Source organism: Papilio xuthus, unplaced genomic scaffold (assembly GCF_000836235.2).
Source record: "Papilio xuthus unplaced genomic scaffold, Pxut_1.1 DF826938.1, whole genome shotgun sequence".
NCBI classification, from domain to species: Eukaryota; Metazoa; Arthropoda; class Insecta; order Lepidoptera; family Papilionidae; genus Papilio; species Papilio xuthus.
In genome coordinates this window covers 3491160-3508141 of record NW_013531711.1, presented here as the reverse complement: position 1 = coordinate 3508141, position 16982 = coordinate 3491160, and the positions used below count along the sequence as shown (strand labels likewise).

At 34.2% G+C, this 16982-nt stretch overlaps 1 protein-coding gene and 1 long non-coding RNA gene across 3 annotated transcripts in view; one reads left to right on the top strand and one right to left on the bottom strand.

The window, feature by feature from the left end:
• The window catches only part of Sema2a (Semaphorin 2a), a 303390-nt gene that overhangs the window by 2995 nt on the left and 283413 nt on the right, over positions 1 to 16982 (bottom strand). For both annotated transcript variants that reach the window (XM_013317426.1, XM_013317425.1), the window contains 5 exons: positions 15019 to 15249; positions 13325 to 13583; positions 12352 to 12506; positions 1062 to 1162; positions 82 to 254 (listed from right to left, as the gene is read on the bottom strand). In XM_013317426.1, coding sequence (XP_013172880.1) covers positions 82 to 254; positions 1062 to 1162; positions 12352 to 12506; positions 13325 to 13583; positions 15019 to 15249 — 919 coding nt within the window. The remainder of the gene's footprint in view (positions 1 to 81; positions 255 to 1061; positions 1163 to 12351; positions 12507 to 13324; positions 13584 to 15018; positions 15250 to 16982) is intronic.
• Positions 1 to 16982, top strand: part of LOC106121684 (uncharacterized) — a 51741-nt gene that overhangs the window by 24874 nt on the left and 9885 nt on the right. The window lies entirely within an intron of this gene.

The following is a 16982-nucleotide window of genomic DNA, read 5'->3' as shown; positions in this document are numbered from 1 at the left end:
AGTCAATTTATGAATTTCTCCGTTCAATATGTAACATTAGAATAATTTGCTGGTAGTGGGTATAGGATGTAGTACACTCACCCGGGCACATATTCGCGGCAGACGGCGGCGTCTCTGTCCCAGCCGCAGTACGGGTCGCGGGCGCAGCGCACGCACGCGTCATAGCGGCGCGCACATAGGGCCAAGCGTAGCTGCAACACGCGTCGGTCCGACGCAGCGTACAAAGAGCCGTGCGCGCGGGATAACGCCATCGCCTGCACAAAAAACCAGTCTTAATTAAATGCGAAATAACTGGCTGATAATCCTTTTCCAATGCGACTATGGCCACCCGCGATCCCCAAAATTTTGAGGAAATTAAGTCTTCACAATTGATTTTTGTCTACAACATTTTTAGCATATATAATTATATACTACTAATTTAATATATATATTTTTAACATTGTTAACTACAATTTATAGTTATGTGGTATATCAAACATCATAGCCTGGAATCTAATAACCGTATTATAAGTTAGTATCAGTAATGTTAAGTTACGGAAATCGTAAAGTAAGTAGTTAAAAGCGTCTCAAGTTAAATCCGTACAAAAGCTTTTCAGTAGCTCTTTCATGTGCCTAGTTATTAACTTATAATGTATTAATTATGAACAGCTATTTATACAGTGAATTAATTTTACCTACATACATGTCTCCGTACGGTGTTTGATCTTTGAATATCGTGTTTACAATGTACATATTACTAGCTATTGCCAGCGACTCCGTCCGCGCGGATTAAAAAAAACTTTATTAGTAGCCTAAATGTTTTTCCAGACGATGTTCTACATTTATGCCAATTTTCAGCAAGATTTTTATAGCCCTTCTGGAGATATTTTCAAACATCCATTCATCCATTCATCTAAACATTTGCATTTATAATATTAGTAAGAAAGTAAGAATATACAATATATTGTATACAATGTCCATAATTTCATAAGGCTTTTATAATGTTCTCTTTGAATATAATATGTTTATGTAAAATTGTTTCGGCAGTGAAAATTGTCAAATATCATTTTTTTCATAAATACCTGAATCGGTTCTCCGGGCGTCACGTCGAATATGTCCAATAACGCCGATTGATTGTCTCCATTGCGAGTCCATTGCACGATCTTATGAATCTTGCCCTCGTCTAAAACAAAAATAAAACAATTAGTTCACGAATATATGACGGAATACGACGTAGATGTATACTCATAACTTTCTTTTAAGACACATTAAGACATTATCAAAGATTTATCAATTAATTTACATATAACCCAGTGAACGCGAGAGAATACGATTTTTAATATTATAACAATTATCGTTTTAAGTTATTCAAACTTTCGTGAGACATTATACTAAACTGATATAAAAAAAATGAGCGATGGGCCGCGTCCGCGAAATAATACAAGTACCACTCATCCTGATGAAGGGCCCCCGATGGGCTCGAAACTAGTCGGTGTCGCCACCGGACGAATATACGTGAGTGTTTAGCCGTTTTTTTATATCAATTATCGTTTTGTTTTAATTTTGCGTTTGGATATTAATCATAATTATATTGAACATTTCTACAAAAGATTCAAGAAAAATAAACTATAAATAATTGCGTAAATTATTTTGCCTTTCCATTAACAAGGGTATATAGAGAGAAATGCCTAACAATACATTTATAGGTACGGGTATTCCCTTGATAAATGTGACCCCAAAGGGCACCGTCTCACCGCAAGAAGAAATTAAAATGGTTCGTTACGTTCGGGGATCAATTAGTGAGGTCTGCGAGGCCCGGCCGTGTTTATTGCGCTTTAGTTGTTTGCCATTTCTTATTTATATATGTACAACACAACATACTAATGTATCTTAACATATATAACCAGTAAGACTAATTATAGTAAAGAGCGTCGGTGGCTCAGGGGTTTAAGCACTTGACTTGTAATCTGAAGGTCCTGGGTTCGAATCCCGCCATGTACCAATGGTAAAGGAAAACATCGTGATGCAACATGGGAAGAAATTCAAAGATGTGTGCGAAGTCAACCGACCCGCTCTTGGTCAACGTGGTTGACTATGGCCTAGTCACCCCTAACTTAGGAAAGCTCTGAGCCCCTCTGTGGGGACGTATAGTGAGCTAATGATATATAAGACTTATTATCAATAGGTATTATGTTTCGTTTTTTTTAAACATTCAAAATCATATCGTTATTAAAGTATTCTATGACGTTTTAGTGTCTAATATTATGGCGTCTATATTCATTGAATGAAAGCAAAGATTTAATTTTCCTATTAATTATTTAAAGTGAAGTAAATCTAATACTTTGTTGCGCGTAATCGATTCAGAATAAGTAATAAATGTATTGATAAAGTCGTGTCCCGTTTTCATAATTTCAAAACGTCCCAATTAGTTAAAACAACGTAATAATTCAGGAAATCAAAACGTTGTACATTTATAAATAGCTTGTCTAACAAAGTGATAAATTGTAAGGGCGCATCAAAGAGACAGCGTCAATTAATTTGAGTCCTCATCGGCGGAAAGTCACCTCGCAGATTGAGATATTGATCGCAACAACGACAAAATGTTTTCCGTTATATATTTTTAAACTACGAATTGTGTGTGAGTCAGTTTAATCATGTCGACTCTAAGGGTTAGTAAACACCTTTCCTAGTGATAGCTTTTTTGATATATTTTTAATATCTTTGATAGCCTTAAAAAATTTGAACGTTTATGAGCCCATATTCAGATAATATGTAACTACTATTTACTTTTAATTATACAAATATTATAGAAAAAAGTATCATTTTCACACTCCCGTTTCGCGATTATGACAAATATTATGAATGACATGTACACTAAGTTACAAGAAGTTAAGTACAAGTTAAGTTTAATTAAAATTACATATATAAAATAATGATTTTAAACAAAGTACACATTGGCAAGTTCGAAAAAAAATCCAATTTATTTCCCGGATTGCTTTGCAATCTAAACAGGTACTCGAATACTAAAATAAACTTCGCCAACTCATAAAGAAGGCGACCTGTGTTTTCGGAAACTTTTACCTTAACGAAATAAAAAAAAAGAAGAAAAAGATTTTCCACGGAATCTTCACAAACTGAAACCGTATTGGGCACGTAGCCACACCATTTAGAGCGAGAAAGCCTTCATTGTATGTCAGGTCAGGGCGACCCTCTGCAGTTTACTTACAAAGGCCGATCCACGAATTAAATTAATATTCAGGACACGAATCTTAATAGCTAATTGGATTAGAGGCATGTAGCGAAATTACCTAACCGGGTTACGTACAATAATATAAACGTACGTGTGACCGTAGCTATGCGTTCTGATCGGCCGCAACTAACAGCTGTGCCTTACTGTTCATTCTTCGTACATATGTTGATGGCGTCTACGAAAACAACCGTAAGTCAAAAAATGCGATTTTTGATTAGAGCTATTTTAGTAATTTTTTTTCTAAACATAAGACATACGTGATCGCGGACATCTGAATACGTCTAAATAACGAAACGTCGGTTTTTCACCGGTTGAGTTGGGAAATTCGTGCAACTGGTGTTGTTGTTGGTGGAGTCTACCATTTTTAAATGTCTTTGATTTTAAGGTCTTGTTTAGCAGAGTTGGAAACACAAAAAGTCACTTGGCAAAACGAGTTACAACCGTACTGATAGGACTAATAGATGCATTATGGATACGCTATTTACTTATAAATAAGTGAACAGCATCGAATAGTTAAATAAAGGTAAGTGCTCTTAATTCAAGTATGTCGCTATTTAGCATGAGTTTATGTAGTGAATGTAGGCACAGAAAGACGAGTGACGTCACAGCCTATTAGTTTTACCGATCGCGGCAAAGGTACAGATTGACGCAAACAAGCGCAAGTAATTATGTTCGCTGAATATCGTATGAAGTAACACACTCCGCCCATTAACTACGTCTCTATACTTACATGTTATTGCCTCTGAGCCTTTGACATGGAATGATGAAATTGCTTTTGCTTGAATTGTTCACTCGTCTTCGTTCAATGGCTTTATTCGATTAGGACTACGGTAGTGATTTAAATCGATTTATTAGTGAACATATTTCATTAAACTATTGAATACTATTTCCATGTTATCAATCACATACGTTAGATGAAACAAGAGTTTACTTTCAGTATGAAAAGTATATATTCTTACGGAGAAGGAAAACATCGAGATGCAACCTGCGCATATCTGAGAAGAAATTCAAAGATATGTGTGAAGTCAACTAACCCCCTGGGCCAGCGTGCTTGACTATGGCCTTATCACCCTTAACTCAGGGTAAGCTCCAAGCCCCTCGATGGGGACTACAGTGAGCTGATGATGAATGAGAAGTATGTATAATATTACTTTAATAAAGTTAAAGATTTGTAGTACTTATATACACATACATCGTATATTTGAAAACTTAAAGAAGAATCCCTTCTTCTTGAAAAAAAATTTTTGTGAGATATTTTATATAGTTGCTAGGGCAGTGGAAATTGAATTCGAGATGTGTAATTTCCTTGTCTAATGTATCAAAAATCAGATATTATTGAATAAACACCTGATACGATAATAGAATTTACAAGAGAAAGCATTTACGTAAAACATTGAGCGTATTTGCCAGCAACCAAAAGAGGGAGGCAGATGTTCCCGACACAAATCTGTTTACTAAGTCCCCGTAACATGATTTAAGCGTTAAGGTATCGTATAATGTGGATTGTAGATATAAATTACAAGCTCTTTACTCAGAGACCTAATGACAGTTATATTTTACTTACCTTACGGTTGAGTAAAATGGCTTGAAGAAAGTAAAACATTAGTATTGGAAAAGTTAACATTTTTTGTTTATTATTTGCTTTATATATTAAAGTTTTTAAATAAAAATTAAATATCTTAGTTACATGTTTAGTAGTACTGTGGTAATAGTGAATAATAAAATGAATGTTCAACCCCTCTTTTTAAATTCTCTTACTGGAGCCCATCGTAAAAATCTTTTACTGCTAAAACCGAAACATCCATTTAAGTCTTCAAATAAACTGAATCGTAAAAACTTGGCAAACGTACTACACTCTTTTCCTTAACATTTTTCGTCAAAACTCCTAAGTAAACTTAGATTTACATGCGTAATCGTGTGTCAACTGAAGACTCCCGGAGCGGGCGGGTACGTGTTAAGTGCTCTGTGATGTAGACCAATATTTAGCCTTCTTTGAGGGCCCTGGCCTCTACATGTTTTCCTATCGATTTGAGCTCGATCTATAAACGGATTCACAACATTATTACACAATATCCTTTGCAAGTACACGTTAAACATGTTTAATTATATTTTATAATAGAGGATGTATTTTTTTCTAAAACAGTTACAGGCTTTTCTTAATAGACGCCAAAGTTATATTAATATTAGGAGTAATTTTCTACTGTCGTAACACAAAATAGCTGTTGAAATTCACGCAATGACTTTAGTTGCCTATTTTAAATTATCTAGATTTCTTTTCGAGAGTAGAATTATAATAAAAAATATTGAATATTAAGTATCTCACAGGATTATTAATTCCTATTACTGGCTGGCAAAATAATTAAACAATTCCATATTAAGTTTGATGTGTCGGGTCCGCTCCCTCAGGAACATCTACAGTTACGAATCGCATAAGGAAATTCACCGGGAAAACGTCAAACGAGAAATCCTCGCACGGAAATGTCAAAGGGAGCCAAAATCATCTAGTCTTTGGAGACAAATTATCTGGTATACTGCAGCCATTTACAATGTCTGAATGTGATTCGTTATAACTTATAACAAGAAATAATGGAGACTAATATTTTCATATTCTTAATAATGATTACCTCGGAAAATAATTTGAACCGTCCTAATTTTTTGTGACTTCAAAAAGGAGGAGATTATTAATTTGTCCGTATTTTTATGTGTGATACAGCGTAACTCCGCCACTGGTGATTTAATTTTGAATCTTTCTTCAACTAATTTCTCTGCAATATTTTTGACTAGCAAATCTACGTTTCTATTAGGTACCAGAAATTCGAAATTTTATTAAATATTTTCTTTTATAAAACTAATTAATTAAACTACCAAAATAATACTATAAACTATATACTAAAACTAAACCAAACTAAAAATAAAACTAAATACACTCAGTCCTCTTTCCCTTCCCACCCTTTTTCTTATAAGGAAAGGATGGGAAGTGGAAGTGGACTTTCCTGATGAGAGGATGCATGGAAAGGATATTTTCTTTTATTACACCAAAAAGAAATAATATCTGAAAGCAATAAAGAGTTAGCATCGACATGCCTAAGTGAAAACTTTTTTGTGATCCCCGAACAATATAAGTTTTATTCCAGAAAGTATAAATTCCCAAACACAAAGTAGCTCTAACAACTTTATTGCTTTTCATAAAGAAGTCCCCGTTTAACGTATAGATTTGTCGACCTAATCGGTTTTAGAAACGTTTATCTGTATTCCTTTTCACAAAAAAGGCTTTTTATCTTTAGAAAAATCCATCAAGTAATAAAATGTATTTTAAGAAAAATATCTTGAAAAGCACGAAACCACATATTTCTTTGGACCTTTACTACACCGTTTTGGGTTTTTTTAGTATATGGTGGAGTTATAGTTTTCTTCTTCAACATAACTGTAGAAAAAATGTGGTTATTACTGTTTTTTTTTACGATACATATAAAATAAGAAACACGCAACAAGACGCTAGAACGCATACGCAATGAAATACCTCGTTAAATACCTAAATTAGAAAAGATAAATTTCGATATTGACAGCATGAACAAATTCGATTGGGACTTTTATCACGAATCGCAATATGTATTTTATGAGTGCCGTAAATCGAAGAGCTTGGCTTTTTAACGTTTGCCTACGAGTTCTCGTCCCAATTTTATGAGATTCGTCGTTAGAAATTTTATGCGACTATCATAGGACCGATCCGGGACCGGTTATCCGATTTATATTGTACAATTTGTTTCTAATCAATATGAATATTAAGGTGTATAAGTACTGATCTGTATTTGTCATTTTGAATAAAAAAAATAATGTTTAAGCATTAGATTAATTTTGTTATGCAATATAAAATTTAAAGGTTGAGATGTAAAAGCAACAATGTACCAACGTTTTAATTTTGATTATGTAATTTTGTTATAATTGTTAATATTAGTATGTAAACAACATAAGAAAGATATGTTTATCAATGACTTTAACATATCCTCAATATCATAAATATTTATTTGAAAAGAATCATTCAAACCATTTTTCTCAAAGTTCCTTTCAAATATAAATATCGGATAAAGGCATTTACACACCCACGATGAATTTTTAACAATCCCCAAATATAATATTTTAAAAATAAATTCCATAAAAATTGAATCAGTATCAAAAACTCTATAGAAAAATTTGCTTTACTTATTCCGGACACGTTCCATAGGTGTACTTTAAAGGAGGAATTGACGGTGGCCGACATTAGGGATGCCGCTGTGCTTCCGCCTCCCCTGAAACTTTCTCGACCGTGCACCTTTTGATATTCAATATACTGTGGCACCTTAGCAATCCTTTGATGAGATGTTTTATGCAAAAAACGTTGGTGCTGTTAGCGGGTGCGATAAGCGTTCGAAAGTGAACGCATTAGTATTCCCCTGCAAAAAAATCAATGTTTATTCACGTCGGACGCGATTTGAATGCTAATTAAGACGATTGCTAATTGCTTTGTTGCTCAGCAATAGCTGTCACTCAATGTCTGATGAAATTGAATTGATTCTGATTTAGTAACACTTCGTTCGATCCCTCTGTATAAATATACATATATTAGGACCTTTCAATGGAATTGAAGGTTTTAGGCTATGTAATTTATTCAATATCCTGGTTGTTAAGGGAATCTGTTATGACAAATCACATCGCAATGTCCAATGCTGTTTTTAGACAAGTAAATTTAAATGCCAACATAATTAACCAGATAAAAGCTTAATTATCAAGGGTACTAATTACTGCATCTTGTCTTCTTATCGAACAATACTTCAAGTAATATTACAAGCGCCGTAATCATTTCTTTCTGATATAATGTTCTATTTTATTATTTAATTAGAAATTTTTAATTTGTTGGTTTAAAATTTTTGAGTAAAAATTGGTTGAGTAATGTAGTATAATAGGCCCATTAACATTTCTAGAAGCCAAAATAATCATTAACTGATACACAAACAACAATAAGCTTTATACATTTACGAAGTAATCTGCAACACGAACATCCGTAGCGAAGTGAATAATAATCCTCAAAATAACTTAGCATGCATAAACCTTAGCGATCCGCTGCGAATACTCTTATAAGTATCGGAAACCCATTTGCTTAAGTGCATGAAGTCCAAGTTTCTCCATAAACATGAAATGCGGTCTAACAAAATGATATGTGATGTCGATTTAGTTGCCATGGTTGCAACTTCAGTTTACTGACTACTTATGCATTAAAGTCTCAATCAGCTTGGAGATTGGCTGTTGTACATATCGTATAGCAGCGGCCACATAAGGGAAGTAAATTTTTATAGTCTGGTGGCAACAGACGGGATTTTCTTTATTGTAAACAGCTAATCGTGCTAAAAAGGACTCCTAATCATGGTATATCTGGTCATATTATTCCTTTATTTATTTATTTATCATATACTTAATACAAAACATTTCATATATAAAATAAAAATAAAATTACAAAATCACCAGCTGCGGAATCTCATGACTCAAGCAATCTATCATATAATATTATAATCTGTCATATATTAGCTTTGTAGTTGATAACTAACCTTAGTTATTTCATATCTTATAGTAACATGTCTCAGCAAAGAGATACTGTGGATTGGACTCGTTTTGTTATAAGATTTGATGATTTAATCGATTTAAACATTTTTTTAAATTCAATAGATGAGTTGTTTAAATGTAACGGAAGACAGTAATTACAACTACTATTTATTTGGTTATTGTTAAGCGCTAAAATTATTTGTTAAAAAAATACGTTTTGTCTACCAAACACTGGGCAAAGTATATTGAATACCAATCATAGTAAAAGAATAACATTTTTAATACGAAATAAATATGAGACTTTAACGTTAAAGCTTCGTATAAAAGAGTTAAACTAATAATCTAAGCTTATTGGAGTTATTAAAACGAGCATAATTGAATTGCATTCGTCAAAGAGCGTACACGACTTTGGTTGCGATGAGGTCACCAAATGATATCAGTTGTCGGACTCCACCATTAAGCTGACTGTGAATTTTAAATCATTTTTAATAGAAGCTTTCAAAGCATTTGGCGTCAAAGCCCGTCCCGTCGGCTACAGCCTACGATTTAATTTCCCATATATTCCTTGTTTTATTCTTTATCCAAGCAAATGATAATTTAATATCCTTTCTTTCTAGACAGAAATGGAAATGAAAAATGTATGCAGTGAAGGAACTATTAAATTTCTTTAAATTTATCGAAATTGGAATTGAAACATTCAGACATAAATTATTATAGTATAAAGCCCCTATATATTTACTTTTATTTATGTTGATGACAAAACTAATTGAATAACTAAAAGTTCACTTAATTATGGATTTAATTTCTAGAGAGTATGTAAGTACTACATTTTTAAATAGGAAAGATCTTTGACATCATCGTCAGGCAGTTATTATCTATTTAATTTAAACTGACTACCCCATGAGCGCCTATTTTATAAAACAGACGCGAAGTAATTAAGTTTATAGTCTCTTGTTAACATGGTACTGTGTTTGAGAGATACGTTAACATTAATATTGTGTTTGTTTGTTAACAAAGGCGCCCTTGATACTAAAGAGTCTCGGCGTTGACGTCTAACTCGCGGAATTTAATTAACTTCGTTAACTTCTAAATACTCTTAACGTCTTTGATAGCTCGGTTCCCTTCCATTGACAAACGGAGTGAGCGCGTGTGTACATGAGCGATGTCAAACTTTTATCAAAGTCTGGGGAGCGCACAAAAGTTGTCTGGCAACAGTGATTTAGGCGTGATAAAACAAATGGAATGGAGGAAGACAGGACCCGCATTGCGGGTACATCATACGCTCGTTTCTCATTGTCTGCCGCCACCTCGAGCGCCGCTACAGGCTTCCGCTGGGACGGTGCCGTTTAATGCATATTATAACGCACTGAGCATTCCGAATGGCCCGGTCGAGGAAGCAATATTGCCGCCGACGCCAAACTACCAGAGAACTCTTTATTGAAAGAGTAAACTGTCCTTTTTCAACTCGCCTCGAGTGGTATTTCGCACAACTTATTTCACGTCCCAGTGTAAATAATAGCGAACTAAGAGTGCAACGTATTTTCGGGAATGCGGATTTCGCTCCTCTTTATGCTCTTTGCTGCGGTCTAAATGTATGTGACCGTTTACAAAGTGCGACTGTCGCTAAAATTAGCTAAATTTAAACATTTTATTGCTCGTTGAAGTTCTGTAATGAAACGTTCCTGTTGCTACAATGTGATAATGCTCGACGAAAGACTTTACGTCGCTATTGAAAACAGAGCCAAAGTTACATTATGCAGATTAACTTAGAGTAATTATCACGGTACGTGGCTAAAGCACATGAGGGAACGTCAAAGGTAACGCTTAAACAATTTAATATTCCGCACGAGCATTTCAAACGCCAACTCGAACCGGAGCTCTCCTTTCGTAAAAGTTGTTCAGTAAACGAACTCCCCCTTCGTTAGATATCTACGTGAGTTTAATCCATTCCGTACGGGTTCTTACGGGGTACGGAGTTGAGGGCGATTTCCGAGGGAAATTGGTGAAAATTGGAACAACATGGGCGAAAATTAGCACTCCGAGGCGTTGTTTAGTGCGGCGCGGTGCGATGCGGTGCGGCGGACCGAATTTATGCCGAGATAGAAATGTGACGTGAGGCAAGTGTGGTTGTACTCACGCGCTACCGGGCGCTGCGGTGTCCTGCCACATCCAAGTAATCACAATTATTTTTACGATGTGCATAAATGTATGCACATTACTTCGACGTAATCTATACGCGGAAGTTCTGAAGGAAATTTAATAGTTTTGGTTTGTGAGCGATTAAACTACGGCTGCCTAATCGTCTGGAAAGCAGTTATGGTAATTATCTTTGGACATGATATTCATAAATTCATAGAACCCTAATATTATTGAAGGAAAGGCGATAGCAGATTACTATAATATATTCTTGTGTTGTGAAGATAAACAAAAGCACTTTATAAAAAACTATGAAAAGAGTTTCGTTGGCCCATTAAAACTGGAAAATAGTTCGTCTGCTAGAAATACAGCGCGCGGCTTAAAAGCTTGAGTGCAAGCTTTTAAAAGTTAATAAATTGTGAGTTGACAAAAAGCGTTAAAAATTGTAAGTGTTTTGTTCGCTATTTGGATACAAACAACGAACGGTGTAATAGATTTTTCGTGTTTTAAACTCTAAATCCGATGTTTCGCAGTCGAATGTGCATAATCCCCAACCCTCCGGGCACTGCATTGGCATTCGGTATCCAGAGGGCCTTTCCACACGGCCGTCACCGCACGAGTTATGGGCATTGTGGCACTTTCACGCGCAATTTTTTAATCTCCTAGTGCGCTGGCATTTTTAATTCTTCGTTTTTTGTAACTTTGAAGTCCCACTACAGTGTTTGTCGTTGGTTATTGTTCGATATGATTTCAAACGTAACCTTTCTCGTAGGTATTGTGTGAAACAATATTAACTTTGTTTTTCGGGTTTTGAACATAAATTGTGAATCGTACAGATTTGTGTTTATTTTCTACGGTACATATATTATGTGACATAATTTATAACTTATTTCCCAACCTCTATCTATATGAGACTACACATATACGTATCTTATCAGATTTATAGCAGATTTAAAGTGGCTAACACATACCACTAATGCATCTCACAAAAGGGTGATATAGATACAGTATGTGTGTATAAATAGTGATAAACAGTGGCAGGTTGCGAGCTCATCGCATACATTACCGTCAGCTTTCACGATGCCCATGGGATTATGGGGAGAGTCTGTTCTATAGAGACTGACATAAATACTAATAAATATAGGCACTAGAACATAAATCTTTCTTTGTTTTATGTTCTATTCATTTTGAAATAGCAGTGATTATATAATATGATTTAAAATCTCTTGCGATCTTTTTTAAAATTTAACTAAAATACGCAAGTGCATGTACGCATTTTCGTCCTACTCTATGTGGAGTCAGTATAAACAGTGGGATAAAAATTATAATACGATTGGTATTTCCTAAGATTAACACGTCAAATTTCAAAATATCTCAATATTCAAAATTATTCAATACATGCAAGTACTTACTTGTGCCGGCGTAATACACGGTGTATTCGAGCTGGTGTCCCAGCATGTCAACCCTCACTTTGTCAACAACTAGTCTTGTGAAGAATAAGTCTCGCTTGTAGTAGATCGGCTTCTCATTCTCGTGTGACACTGCACTGTCCATTAGTGGATGTGATCTGACACAAAGAAACATGAGATATGAAAAAAGAAAAGGCCAATTTACATAGTTATCATACTAATGAACAACTTTTATTTTAATTTTAAATTGTATTAGGAATAATAATAGTAAAATTGCTACGAATTTCTTAAGAATTCTTTCGTCAGATGACAAGAAGAAAAAAATTCTTGAATGATATTATGAATAACATCGTTGCTACGAAATGTCTACGCCGCGCTACGCTTCGTAGCTTAAAAAAATTCGTATCGGTGCGAACAACAAAAATCATCCTTCGTTTAATTAAAACTCAAATATTCGCAAATGTAAAAAAAACTCATGTAACTATTTTCAGACATGGTGTTGCAGGTTAAGTGTTAAAATCTCAAACATTTCCACACGAGGATCGTGAAAAAGAGGGTGTAGAAAAAAATAATTGAACACTCTAGGGGCGAGAGCGTCGGATAATTAACAGGACGTGTCGCCAGATAAAAGTGCCTGTGGATTTCAATGCGCGGCGGCCCGGAGTCGCTGGAGACCGGGAGTGATGTTTAAACGACGATTGTCACTCTGTTTTCGCTCTACCCACTTGTGACGATATCACGACCAACGAATGATCCTATAGGATTTTGATGTCACTTAAGTGATTAAATTTATTATGTACAGATCACAGCTACAGTATTTATGAGTTTTTTTTTGTACTTGATGATAGAATTATAAAGGGTATTACAAGCGAAAATTTTCGTAGTAATATAAATGATTGAATTGGTGTACCATACTTCTACATTGGATCATGCTTGGATTTTTAAATTTATTTTTACGCTCTATCTTCAAACTCACCTGATAAAATTAAGTACTGTGTCGGGTAATGATGACGTATCATTGACACAAGTTCCAGGTCTCGGTTCCGGCACCCTGCTGCTGATGACAGGCAACCACGCAGAGCTGGATGTGGCCTGTTCTTTAAACTTCCCCTCGAAAGCTTTCTGGATGTCACCAATAGTGAATGTACATATCGCAGAGCCCATCAAGCCAGTGGATGCAGTTGTAAATACTCCATAAAAGCGGCTATCATCTCCAGGAACTTTGTAGATACTCTCTGTTTGACAAAGAGACATATTTAGTTGCCTGTTGTTATGAGCTAGACAACATGCCTGATGAATAGCTATGCCGTAGAAAACCGATACGATCTATATAAAGCGCTTTAAATGCAAATAATTTAAAGATCTATAAAAATTAAAATACGTGGAAATTTCTTGACAGATTCTTTGTACGTACGTAAAATATTTACACTTTGAACGAGAGAATTTGAAGTTTAAAATAGTTTTTTTTAATAAATTTGCTGTTTAATAATTTCTTACGAAAAATAAATTCCATTGAAAATATATAAATTCTGTTTATAATTATTCGTAGAACAGGCCGTTTCGTTTTTTGATGGAAAAAGATAATTTATAAATTACTTCTCTCTTGGGAATGACAAAAATTAAATTATAATATTCTTTTTTTGTAACGACCACGAAAATGTTTATAAAGATGACTGACTTAAATTTTTTACAATTCTACAGAGGTAACAAGTTAAATACAATTTGCATATTAAACGGCACCAAAAACTGAGCCGGAAAATTATCAAGTGCCGTCACGAAGTCTAATTTGTTCTTGCTTGTCCAAAGTTATGAGAGTTGAGTCAAATTGTCGTAATTGTGTGACACGAACTTTATATCTCGATGTCACCAAAAGTTGCCGCCACAATTCAACTAGTTTCAGCAATTATAATTGTCAATCTAAACGCTTGGTGAACATTGTCACGGCTTGTGGGGTTAATATTACATTTGCTTTTGAGTTCATAACACGTAGCGTATGAAGATTTAACTAGTTTGTAACTTACATATTAAGGTATCTTCCTTTGTTTTTATCTCCATTGATTATTCGATTATAGGTTAAAAGAAAAAAAGAATAACGGAACATAAACGGTAAAGGATTAAATTTTCAGAAACGCTACTTTTAAAGCATCACTTTTTAATTCATATACGATGGTCGATGATTAATAAATATAGGCTAATGACAATGAGCTATTCAAAATACGCGCATGTTCCCAACATCGTGAATCAGAAATGAGTATAGCGCTATCTACGAGTAATTTCAAGAATGCTATGCCCCTAGCTTATCGCTCCGCTAATATTAAACGAAAGCTGCCTTTTGCACATCGCGAAGAGCGAAAGAAATCAATTACGCAAATAAATTTTAATACGATGCAATAAAATTGTTTGTTGGGATTGACGACAGATCTTATTTGAGATGAGACCAAAATATAAATTACATGTGGAATTCAATTTATAAAGTAATGTATTATTTATTAAGTGTAAGTTGGAGAAGACAATTTTAAATAAAAAATTGTTAAATGCATTAAAGAAACTTAACAATTATTTTCTGCTAAGAAACTTGTACATAAAGTATCTCTATTTTTTTTAAACAGCGATTGTAACTGTGTTTTTGCAGTGTAAGCCCACGGTTACTTTGAGTAAATATATACTTACGTATCTCATTGAAGTAGAAAGGGAACTCTCCCGGTATGCTGCAATTCAACCTCGCCTTGAGATATGTCGCCCAGTTCTGGTTGAGTATGTTCTTGCCGCCAGTGTCACGCTTGCAGACGCGGGCGACTCGGGAATACACTGCTTTCCCGCAGTTAATGTATTCTACTGCAGTTTCACGGAAGAAGAATAACACGTACTCGCCAACGTCGAATGAACCAACGAAGTTCGGTTCTAGAAAAAAATATTTCAAATTAACCGTTAAATTAGTCGTCCAAAGGGACTAAAAAGTTTATACCTATTATGGCCAGTATTCACGAATATTTTTCTTATAATTATAAAAACCTTAACGGAAAAAGTTCTATTTGGATTTCTTAATAGTTGTAGCCTATTATGTATTAATGTTAAGACCACTTCTGTTTGATGTTTTTTAATGCTATAGCAAAAGATTTTGAATTGTGCCCCCTTTCCCACGTGGATAGTACAATATCAAATTGCTATTATTTTATGCGATGTGCAATAAATATTAGATGAAGCCGTGTACGTCACTTCATAGAGGGTATTTATAGCTCACATTAATACTTACTTATTTGTCGGTCACATAATGAACAAGCCACGTGTTTAGGATTACTGGCACACGGTCATAGCAATATCTTTGTTCATCACAATTCTCTTTCCAAACTATACTACTAGTTTTAATAAAATTGCAAGTCGTTTTAATATTAATAAGACCGGCCTTTAAATTATTGGAGTCATAAATTATTTAGCTCCATCATAATTAATTGGAGCGATAAATCGGGTTTATACGTTGATGAATATTCCACGCCCGAATGTTTATTGACTGATCCGATACTTATTTTGATAGATTCTCTGCATATTGGTTAATTGATATATTTATTTATTATCTCGAAAAAAGAAATTATATCGTTATTGATATCATCATCATCATCATCATCAGCTTACTGTACGTCCCCACCGAGGGGCTCGGAGCCTACACTAAGTTAAGGGTGATTAGGCCATAGTCGTTATTGATATACAGAGATACAATACCTACAATTAATCTAAATGGGATTAAAATTAAGTTTTTCTTTAAAAAATCTTCCCTTTTTATGAATAAATATCTGAGCGCTTCAACATGTAAATAAAATGATATTGACAAATATTTTATTATTATAGTTATCCGCGTTAATGGTCGAACTGCATTGCGTAAACTGTAATTAAATAATAATTTAACATATTGTTAATCATTTAACATATTGTTAATCATTTAACAATACTATATAAATTGTGTCATTACAAATCCGAATGCAATAAACATGATGTCGATAAAGATTATTAAATTAATGAAACGTAATTTTCAAATATACCTTGTACACAGTCAAAATAAACAAAGTAATAGACAAATAATTGTAAATTTGCATAATATTTTTAATAAATAAATTAAGACAATAAATGTTTAAAATGAATAAGAATATTATTTAATAACTGTATTCAATATTAACTTAACTTAACTTTATGAATATTTTATTTACTAAATGCGAATGTTTGGATGGATGGACGGATGGATGTTTGTTAGAAGGAATCTCTAAGTAGGTATGGAAGAAGACATAGGCTACTAATTATTTGTTTTTTATACTTTTATTCCAGTCAAAAGTTTGACTAAATCTTGGTTAAAGATTGAGAACATAATAGCTCGTTAGAGTGAGTTCAGTTTAATTTCCTTGTTTAGTCGCAAACAGACGAATTCCAAATTCTAAATCGTGTCAGAGCGGATAATTGTAACAATAGTCATAATGATTAGCGCGTCCCGGGCGCTCGTGGTCGCTGATTGCTGATTAGTGACGTACCAATTTTCAATGATTCCATTGATTTGTGAATTCATCGGGCATCCTGAACTGAACAATTAGCGAACGATTCACGACTACAAAGTGATTTGTTACCAGAATGGTACACAAATACATAAATAT